This window comes from Henckelia pumila, chromosome 1, assembly GCF_033568475.1.
Source record: "Henckelia pumila isolate YLH828 chromosome 1, ASM3356847v2, whole genome shotgun sequence".
In the NCBI taxonomy this organism is placed as follows: Eukaryota; Viridiplantae; Streptophyta; class Magnoliopsida; order Lamiales; family Gesneriaceae; genus Henckelia; species Henckelia pumila.
In genome coordinates, this window is record NC_133120.1 from 130,613,922 (window position 1) to 130,625,769 (window position 11,848).

The 11,848-nt window shown below is 31.7% G+C and overlaps 1 protein-coding gene across 1 annotated transcript; it reads left to right on the forward strand.

Moving 5' to 3' along the window:
- Positions 1-7,961: 7,961 nt before the first annotated feature.
- LOC140870769 (uncharacterized) lies at positions 7,962-10,901 on the forward strand. Its single transcript, XM_073273162.1, has one exon. It carries the CDS (start codon positions 8,155-8,157, stop codon positions 10,375-10,377), a length of 2,223 nt encoding a protein of 740 aa, XP_073129263.1. The 5' UTR covers positions 7,962-8,154; the 3' UTR covers positions 10,378-10,901.
- The last annotated feature ends 947 nt before the right edge of the window (positions 10,902-11,848 follow it).

Genomic DNA, 11,848 nt, shown 5'->3' on the forward strand with positions numbered 1-11,848 from the left:
TTTACTCATTTTCAATATTTTTTTAAAATTTGATTTCGCCAATAGTGACAGATTTTTGTGGCCCTCGAACAGAAAGTTTCTCAATTTTTTTCCTTTCTATATATCTCATACCCAAACAGAAAAGGTTTAGGAAATAACGCATAGATCACAAGTCAAAAGAGCAAAACTATTAGCCTTCGGCTCATCGTTAGAAATTGGTAGTTTCGACACCACCGCACATTATCGTCACTTAATATGCGGGCCCCCAAACATTACATCCTGGATCCACCACTGTTCCCAAGACCACGGTGAAATCTATGTATACATGAGTACTGCCAATCAGTAAATTATTTTGACATGCCAGATCAACGTCTACAACATCATATGCAACACGTTACTAATTCAATCAGGAATCTAAAGATTATGTGACAACCCTCTAGGTCATCGACTTTCAACTATAACTTCTTGACATTTTGCTAAAGACTATGATATAAATCTCAAGATATCATATTTTGGAACTGTCACTGGTGTAGGTAACCCAAAGGTAAGTACTGATATTGGAAACCAACTTTTACCATTATTATTTGCTAACCGTGCCAATCGCTTAATTTTGGAATCAAACATCTGGACATATCAAATCTGAGTAAACAAAGTTAATTCAGCAACAACAAGAATCACTTTCTTCTCTCTGAAATTGAATCCCACCAATCAAAGATCTATGGATTGTACAAACACAACACTGATAAATATACAGAAATCTCATTTTGAAACTAAGGACAAAACTAGTGAGATTTGTTTACCCTGGATAATACTTGAAATCTAGAACAAAAATCCCGAAAAATGTATCGAACCTCGCACAACTTCGCTGTCCAGAAATTAAACTGTTTGAGCGAACAAAAGGAACATTTAGGTTTATCACGAAGCTGAGTGCAACATCCCAACTACTTGAAAAACAACATCCATTAGTCCAAGGTCATGTTTTGATATTTAGAAGGTTCCAATTGTCTTATAACTTAGAAAATCACTTATCCCTTCAAAATAGAAATGCAATCTAGACTTTGCTCAGAGACATTGGTAAATCTATGGAATTTGAAGGCTTACACCATTATGTCAACACAATTGAAGAAATCAGGTACTTGCAAAGTTCTCGAAATTCTTGGCAATCTTGTTTACTACTTAAATCGACTTTTTAGAATTCCTCACGTCAATGGTCTAGAGTACTGAAAAGATAACCACGAATAAATTGGCAACAACAATCCTGTCAGACCCTGAAAAGTACAGGTCTCGGCTACTGTCGTTGAGCACTCCCGGTTCAATCCATGTTTCAATATTTTTGATCCCATTGAAATACTTACACCTGTTCAAGTATGGTAAAACTCTGAATCTCATGAAGAGTCTACAAAAAAACCTCTTAATACCGTACATGTTCAATCATTCCATCCGTAAACCACCATCTTGATAACTTTTGTAAGAAGTCCATATGAATCACTATACCGATCTGGAGCATTTGTCAAAACAATTTACATTACTAGAATTCATAAGGTCTTATACATAACTGAACACAAATTTCAGTATCTTGATCTCTGTACTCATCCGATGATGATAAAATCTGAGATCAACTTTCTAGTACATAGGTGTACACTCAAGTCGATCAACAAGTCATCTATGTGTGATAAAGAATACATATATTCTAATTATAACTTGGTTCAACTATGTGTAATCAATACAGATATATCTGGAACCTTCTTTATTGACAATTAGCACTGGTGTTTCCCCAATGATGAATCGTTCGATCGGATAGATCTTACACTACTGCTCCTGTTTCCTCATCGCAGACGGTGTCAAACAATAGGGTATTCAAAAATTAGGCTCTATCCCTAACAACAGTCGAATCTCCAAACTCCACTTCTCGAACAGGAGAAAGTCACAAAATCAAATAAGAAACACATATGGAAACTTTCGGACAACTGGATATCATGAGTGTCAACACTCTGTTTATTAGTATGTTACTGGTCTCCCAAGGGTAATCTTTCCCCACAAAGTTCTAAAGCAGGATAAGCTGCTAAAACAATTACAATCGTTATCTACATTCACATTTACTTTATAACTGAACTGTATGTCGTCACCTACCGTGCAGTGAACCGTCCCGGAATAACTAACTAAGCAAAGCTTAAGAATGCAAGATAACTTAAAACATAATAATCAATTAAACCAGCGGAAACTTAAACAGTTCAACTAAAATTACCGACAAGAATACAACCGACCCAAAGCAAATATCGATATACAACCCCATTGAAAGTAATACTAAATTCCAAGAATGAAAACCTGATACAATACTATCCACCCTGTGCACTGCAGTTGTAGTGACCCGTATCAAGAATAAAAGATTAAATGGTAATTAATCAAGTAATCATGTTTAAGAGAGATAAAACATGATTAAGGGATTTTCAAATGGGTTCAAGGAATTGAGAAATGGATCAAGAACGATCGAAATTGGTCCGGTAAGAGCTTTGATCTTCGAGTAGATCGGAAGCTCCGAACATGGTTTGGAAGGTCCGAACAGATCGGAGCCATAGTTCCAGTTCGGAAGCTCTGGGGAGTTCGAAAGCTCCGAACTGCGATCGGAAGCTTTGATCATCACCAAATGCCAGTTGTCCGAAGTATTATGTAAGAAGTGACATCATCGAGATCGGAAGCTCCGATTGGACTGTCGGCAGAAGGAAGGACACGTGGTTGGCTGAGATCGAAAGCTCCGATCGTGCGATCGGAGGTTTTCGATCGTCGTCTATAAAAGGGGGTGTCGAAGCTCATTTTCTCTCGCTCACTTCCCTATTCTATCTCTCTCTCTCTCTCTCTCTCGTTCCTAGCTTCTTTAGTCAGTTTTGGGGCTTTATAGGCATCCTACTGAAAGGTCGGGAGTGGCGGAGCGCTACGGGGATAGTAGCGAAGTTGTGCCCAAGTTTTGGGGGCTGACGACAGACGCATGTATAAGTTTGGATCCCTAAAAATATTAGAGAGCATGTAATAGCTTAGTTAAGGCTTTTAGAGCATAATAGATGATGCATGAGTATTTTGCGTTGTAGTGCTGGATGGTAGGCTTGGAACTTGCATGTTACTGTTTTGATATGTTATGCTGCACCTGCATACATCTTGATTTAGGCGGTATTATTGGCTTACCCAGTATAAATCAATTACAAATATATAGAAAAAATAAAAGAAATAAAAAATATCTCAATAGCAAACAAGAAAAATAAAAAAGAAAAATAAAAAAAATATTTAAAAAATTTTATAAAATAATTATCCAAACACATTCTCAACTATTTTTAACTTTAACATTGTTTTTATAAAATAGTTGGCCAAACATATTTTTAACTATAATAACGTTTTTATAAAACAGTTGTCCAAACACATATTTATTATTAAAACAAGTTTTAAAACATTTTATAAAATTTTTTTGAGAAACACTTTTATAAAAGCGTTTTTAAAGTTGTTATTCAAACAGAGCCTTGGTCACTCAAAATCATTTTCTACCATTTCAAATTCATCAGAAAATGTCATTTAAATAAAATAAAAAGTAATAACAAAAGAAAAAATTTCACATAACCTTAAATAAAAGAAAACCCCATTTTACTCATTTGTAGGCAAGAAACTTGTTTAAAACTTGGTCACTCAAAATTTTTTTGGAAAAATTGCATATATCACCCCTGTGAAATCTCGTGTTCGCTGATAACCCCTTGTGAAAATTTTTTGATCTAATAACTCCATATGATTTCACATTTATAGCACACTCTTACCATTCAAAATTTTAATATAATAAAAAATAAAAATAACGAAATTGCCCATATCTTATCTTTTCAAAGGAAGTACGGATCGGTGAAATTGATGTGTGCATTTTGTTCGTCTGGACAAGAGGGTCACAGATCGGGATTTCTTTGGAAGATTGGTAGTCGGAGTTGGTCAGAAATGAAGGAAAACCAGTCGGCTTCGTGGTGAGTATCTGCGTAAGATTGGTGCTGGAGCTCGACAGATTGAGGGAAGAAAATGCAGGGAAAAATGTCTAGGCTTGTAGGGGAGGTGAAGAGGAGTCTAAAGCAAGCAAGGAACTTCGGAAATACGGCTGACCGGAGTCGTGATCGGAGAACATGAAGGTGACGGGTTCAATGGCTGAACTGATTGGGTATTATTTAAGGGTATTTCGGACCAAATTTATAAAAAACACTTGCATTTTCGCATCTAACAGCGCGTGAGCCACAAAACACAGCGAGAGGGATGCGCGTGCTACCGGTCCAGAAACACAGGGGGTTTTTAGCTCAAAAAAATTTCACAAGGGATTATCATCGAACACGAGATTTCACAGGGGTGATATATGCAATTTTTTCAATCATTTTCTACCATTTAAAAATAATCAGAAAATGTTATTTAAATAAAATAAAAAGTAATCTATATGTATATATATATATATATATATATATATATATATATAATAACTGAGTTTTTGCCAAATATAGTAAAATCCCGCCAAAAACTTTAAGCTAAAACAGGAAATAAACTTTATTTAATTCTTATATATTTAATGCACCGAAATTTATTTTAAATATTATTTATTTAGAAATAGTTTTCATTTTCATATATATCTATATATATAATGCACAAATATAATTGATTCAAATTAACTTACTTTATATTGATTATAATAACTGAGTTTTTTCTAAATATATATACTAAATCCCGCCAAAAACTTTAAACTAAAACAAGAAACAAACTTTATTTAATTCTATTTATATGTTTAATGCATCGAAATTTATTTTAAATATTACTTATTTAGAAATAGTTTTCATTTTCATATATATCTATATATATAATGCACAAATATAATTGATTCAAATTAACTTACTTTATAATAATTTGATTTGCCAAAAACTTACGATTAAATTGGTAGATATTAATTAATACTATAAATATAATAATAAATCAATTTTCATTTTAAAATTTTCTTAATCACTTTATACAAATAAAATTAATTATTTGAGTTCATATATATTTCAAAATCTCTTACAATACTATAAATAATAATGTACAAATGTATTATATAACAAATTCTTTCATTTAGTATTTCGAATTTGTTTCATAAACAATTTTATACGAAACTAAATTCGTCTGAAAACATGCTCCCAACGCCAACAAACAAACTTTTCAAAAAATTATCATATATATGTGAAATCTTCAATAAATGATATATATATATATATTATATAATAATAATAATAATAATAATAATAATAATAATAATAATAATAATAATAATAATAATAATAATAATAATAATAATAATAATAATACAACAAAATTTTGAAGATTTCCCAATTATATATAAAATTTTTGTAAATTATAATTAAAATTTATATGGGTCAAAATTCATCTGAAAATTTGCTTCAAATCAAATTTTGAAACAAATTACCACATGTATGGGAAATTTTAATAAATTCTATATTTCAATAATAATACAACAAATTTAGAATATTTCTCAATTACATATAAAATGTTCCATAAATAATACAATTTACCTATTTTAGAATTAAATTTTAGAAACTTTACAGAATTAAGGAGGTTCAATTTTCTTAAAAAAACTTTATGTTAGAATACATAAGATAATATTATTTGCAGAAAAATTTGATTTGTTTTAAAATATTTACCATATTTATGAGAAATACTTATATCATTTGAGATAATATTTAAATGGACATACCAATTTTGTGTGATTACATTAAATTCTTTATCTTGGTTGAGATAACTCTTACTAAAAAAAAGAATATAAAAAGATATTATAAAAATATCATATATTATTTTTTTATCAGAATTTTTTAAATATTAACATTTTTCAAAAAATTCAAATTTTTTGTCTATTAATAAATTTGATTAAAAATGTTAATTATTTTTTAGAATATGTTAAGTAAATTTATATCAAGGTTCTAATTAAGATACATAATATAGATTTATGGAAAGTCAATACACCAAATAATCTAGACGACGCTCTTTTAAAAATTTTGAAAATGTAATATATATATATATATATAGATATAGATATAATTATGTAATATTTACATATATTTATATACATATATCATTCCCTAATATTTGCATATATTAATATGCATATAGATAATTTTGTAATATTTATCTAAACATGTATATATATTACAAAACTTTACCAAATATATGTGTATAAATATCTTTATATACATTATGTACCATGTATGATTTACCGTAATTAAATATTTAATATACAAAAAAATGTTTAAATGTAAATATATATACAAGATATATAATTATGCAATATTTGCATACATTTATATACATATATATAATTGGATACTATTTACTTTCCAAACAATGGACACCAAATATTTAACAATTACTGCATAAATATATTTAACTACAAATTTCCATTTATAATTCTAAAACTTATCAAACACACAAAATGGACTTTACAAATTTAACAATTATTATTACTAAATAAACATATTTAATGTTTCCATGCATTTTCAATTTCAAAACTAAATGGACTCTAAACATTGAACAATTACACAATAAATATATTTATTGTGCAATGTTACTATTTCCAATTCTAAAACTTAACAAAAACACATTATTTCCAATATTGATTTAAAGACACTTTCATCTATAATTATATCTTATGTACAAACACATTGAGGTAATATTTCAATTTCAATCAAATAGTCACTACTCAATCGCAAATCCAATTACACTTTTATTTAAAGTTATTCGCGTTTTAAACCTTTCTGACTAACATTAGGCTTTAAATTTATGTTTAATACATTGTTACGATCTACCTCCACATCAAAACAAAAAAATCTCATAATGAAATGCATATTTCAAAATGTTGAGATATACATTACAATTTTGTTATTTATTTTTCTCTTCTATCTATCTTCGAATATTTATTATATTTTTTTCTCAATTTTTCAGGGAACACACATGCATGCAATCATAAAAAATATGGTGTCATTGACAAATTGAAGCCAATTGTCAAATAAGGTTGTCTTTATGCAATAAAAAATATGATCGTTTCACAAAATAATATGAAATGCAAAACCACATCAAAGAAATACAAAATCATCTTATTAACAAAACAAATGTGTGTGAGATAGAAGATGACAGATTTTCATAAAAAATTTTTTTGAATTCAAGTGCTTCAATCATTTGAAAAACGCAAATGTTATCGATGAAGCAGATTTTTTTGGTATGCTTTATTTTCAAATCACGTTAAATTTTGTTACCTTATTTCTTATAGTATGTGTGTGTGTGTCTATATATATATATATATATGTTTATTTATAGATCAAATCGATTATTTGTTTTTATTTTTTTAATTTTTGCTAGATGTGAATGACGTAATAGTTTCAAAAACAACCTTCAAAAAAGAGAAATTAATGAACGTCCTATGAAATTAATTGATTTTGTCATCGAAGATTTAAAGTAAAATAATTTTATTTTTTAATTAATCTTTTTCATTCGTTTGATCATTAGTAACTTTAACATAAAAGGATCAAAGTTGTATATTTATTATTTGTTAGGAACAACAAATTACCATGCATTTTGTGAGAAAATTATTAAATAAATATTCCAAATTCAATAAAAATTTGTGAAGTAGGTGTTTCAAATACATTTATATGCCAACTTCTCACTAATAAATCATATATATTAAATAAGTATAAATGTTTTTTTATACAATATTACGTTTTCGAACTTAATATCGTCGTGAATATTTGGTATATTAATTGTTCGTAAATCAATATTATATGTATATTAATTATATATAAACTTGATATAAATATTTTTTTTATCATATTCTAAAAAATAATTAAGTTTTTATTTATATTCCGTGCCGGTGAAATACTTAGTAATAAAAATAACACACTCAAAGACGCCCTTCCTTGCACGATTTCAAAATGTCCCTCCGGTTCACATCTGTTTTCGTCTCCAATCTCTTGCTCCTCGTGGGTTCCCGCTTAATGGCTGCTCTCCTTGGTACCTAGGTTTCGTGATGTTTATACAGTTTATGTGTTTTATGTTTATCTGTTCTCTATTTGCCATTAAAGTTCAGTTCTTGAATCCTTAAAACAAAAACCAAATCCAATTTCAATAGAAATAGCTATGGCAGTGACAATGTTTCGGAAAAGACTGTTTTTAAACTCTTGTTTCTATTTGCCGTCCCAAAATAATATCTTTTCTAATTTCTTCTCTTCAACCCCAGACTTATACCTTGCTCCAGTCCCATCAACCAAAGAATTAGACATGGTGGAATCCCAAATGAAATATTTATCTCAAAAACCCATCACCCAAATCCAGTTAAGAAATGTTTTTGGACTTTTTGAGCGATCCGTGGACACGGGTATTATTCCGTCGGAGCCTAATTGCAATTTTTTGTTTCAAGTTCTTACCAAGAATAAAGAGTACAAAATGGCTTTCAGTGTTTACAAGAGAATGACTATACATGGGGTTTTGTCTTCATATTTGTCACTATCTGCTTTGGTTGAGTGTTTGGTGCATTTCTGTATTCCTCAATTGGCTATGTCAGTGATCGGTTTGATTTTGAAGCATGGATATAGGGTTCACGTGTATGTTGTGAATCTTATATTGAATGGTTTTTGTTGTGGTGGATTAGTTGTAAAGGCTGAGGACTTATTGGGTGAGATGGATAGAAATGGTGTGTTGCTGGATCGAGTTAGTTTTAACACTTTGATAAAGGGGTTTTCCCGGGAGAAGAAATTGAGTGAGGCTATGAGTGTGAAGAAAAGGATGGAATGTGCTAAATTAGATCCCGATTTGGTCACATATAATGTTCTAATGGATGGTTATTTCATGGTGGGTCAGGTTGATCAGGCTATGGTGTTGTGGGAAGAGATGAGGAATCGGTTAGAGCCAGATGTTATTGTATACAGTACACTCATAAATGGATTTTGTAGTAACGGGGACATTGACAGAGCTAGCGAATTTTTTGATGAGATGCTGACCAGAGGAGTGTCACCCAATAATATTACGTATACTTGCTTGATTATTGGTCTTTGTAAGAAGGGAAAACTTGACAAAACCAAGACTTTGTTTAATGACATGATAAGACGTGGGATACGCCCTGATGTCGTTACATATACTGGTATGATTGGGGGGCTTTGTGAACTCGGGAAAACCGAGAAAGCGGTGGAGTTATTTCATTTCATGTTGGAAAAAGGCGAAGAGCTTAGTGTTACAACTTACAACACCCTAATTAATGGATTATGCAAGGTTGGATTGTTGGATGATGCATTTAGGATTCTGGAATTGATGGCTGAGAAGAATATGAAGGCTGATGTGGTGAGTTACAATATGATACTTAAAGGGCTCTGTGGCATGGGAAAGGTTGATGGTGCCCTAAAACTTTTTAATTCGATGAAGCTGAACAAGAATCATGCTGAGCCAGATTCCTGGACATTAACCACTTTACTTCAAGGCCTGTGCAAGGAGGGCCGTCTTACAAAGGCAGAAATAATTAGCCGTGAGATGGTTAAATACAAAAAACTGAGGGATGTTGGGCCGTATACTGTCCTAATCGATGCTCATTTGAAGATGAAAAATGTTAAAAAGGCTATGTGCCTATGGAAGGAGGTTTTTCAACTGGGGTTGATTCCCGATTCATTGATTTACGGTGCTACTATAGACGGGTTATGCAAATGTGGCTTAATTAACATGGCAAAAGGTTTTTTTATGAAAATGAGAACCAACGGTCCTACTACTTCCACATTTGACTATAACACATTAATGGCAGCCTTGTGCAGGGAAGGTAGCTTGGAGCAAGCAAGATCTTTGTTTAAAGATTTGATAAGTGGTAACTGTCGACCAGATGTTATCTCTTACAACGTTATAATTGAATCAGCTATCAAATCAGGGGATATTGAGTTTAGCAATGAATTACTGGTTGATATGCAGCAAATGGGATTGAAACCTGATGCATGGACTTTTTCAATATTGATCAACAGGTTTTCTAAATTAGGAATGATGGAAGAAGCTAAAAGCGTGTTTGACAGAATGACGGCATGTGGATTCTCACCAAATGTTTTTGATTTCGATTCTTTGCTCAAGGGCTTTAGTGCAGGGGGTAAAACAGAAGAAATACTGGAATTGCTTCACCGTATGGCAGATTCAGGTGTTGTTATTGACGATGAACTGACTTCTACAATCTTGATGTGTATATGTGGTATTCCGGAAGCTGAAAATATTGTTAAGCTTCTACCATCTTTTAACCAAGATATATCGAATTCAAACGGAAGCAGTCTTTCACGTAATGTGTTGTTAACGGAACTCCAGAATAGAGCAGCCAAGCTTCAAACGTCTACTCCTTGATCAGTGTCAATGTGGAAATACGAAGAAACTTTCTTCCTTTTCTGGTTCTGGCTAGACAGACATGCCCCTTGATTTTTCTTGGATTCTAATGATGTCTCTACTTAATAGTTGCCAGCTGCCGGTTCATTTCCTGGTTTTGTTCTGAGAACGACTCACGGCTGAAAGCCATCTTTTTTTGAGTCGTGACTCAGATTGTGTTAAAGACAAGAGGGAGATATTAATGTCAACAATTGGCATATTTTGATTTAAATTATGATCATGTGCTGCCATCTAGCATTGAAAATGGTAGCTGAGATCAATGTATATCCTTCTTCTTGATTGTCGAAGATTCACTGTCTAGGGTGTGTGTGCAAGTGCAATGTTGGAGTGGAGATAAAATGGCACAGAGGAATAAAGTGGATCCCAACTTTGCCGTCTATCTTCGGATTTGAATTTTGAATTTTTATTTCAAGAAATTTTTCTTTGTGTTTGTATGAAAAAGAAATTGTGAAAATATCAAGAGGGTAGAAATTTTGCTTCACGGCTTATTGTACATAGAAATTACTTTAGTATTTGAATTTCTTGGTAGTCTCATTCAAGATTCCCCTTTTGCATTCTATTTTTCTGAACTGTTTCTCCTCTAGGCGGACCAATCATCCTCTGGGACGTACAAGGTAAGCGAATCAGTTGTATTCGTGTTCTTCTTGGTCTTCTTTTTCATCTCTAGAATTCATTTTGGTTGCCAATTGTTGTTCGATTGAATTCTTGTTGAATCCAAGTAGCGTAGAAGTGCAATAGTTCATTGAACTTTTAACTGAAGTGTTTTAAATGGTTATTTCTGTAACAACATGACAATGCATTGAAATTGGGTTGTTGATTTCCAGTATGAAATCTGGCTTAGGACCAAATTGTACTACTGTATTAGTGATGCAAGAAGGGTCGAAGAATACTGAAATACTGTCGAAATGTCAGCTATAAATCGTTGAAAATTGCTGAAGAATTCGAGAAGCTCCATTCAAGATATATAGGTTGTAATATAAAGTCCCAAGTGTTATAACTAGTCTATATTTGCATTGAAGTAGCGTGAAAATAACCAAAAATATGTGGTATAGGATTCTGTATCTGCGCCTCGATCCCGTGAACCACGAGAAATAGATATGTTTTCCCCATCTCCTTTGTATCAACCTTATTTTCAGGTGGAGTTGTATTGCACCAGTCGAGCCTCGTTGCAAATCTAACAATACTGAATCGTAACTGTCATCATCCACACCAAGCAATTCGGTATGTGTTTTCTCAAGTTGTCATCTAGGTACAGTGCAAGCCACAGGTTTTCAGTGACAGAAAACTCCTCTGAATTTTATGATCGCCTACACGAACAAGCATCACTTAAACTTGTTCAATATTTCATCCTCTGCAAATCCTTACTTACAAAATTATAAAATATATGAATACATGCAAAAGTCATCACAACTCTCCAATTCTTGCATGCTCA

Bases quoted from the DNA above. Each gene is read 5' to 3' on its own strand.
- LOC140870769 (XM_073273162.1), top strand. From the start codon at position 8,155: ATGGCAGTGACAATGTTTCGGAAAAGACTGTTTTTAAACTCTTGTTTC.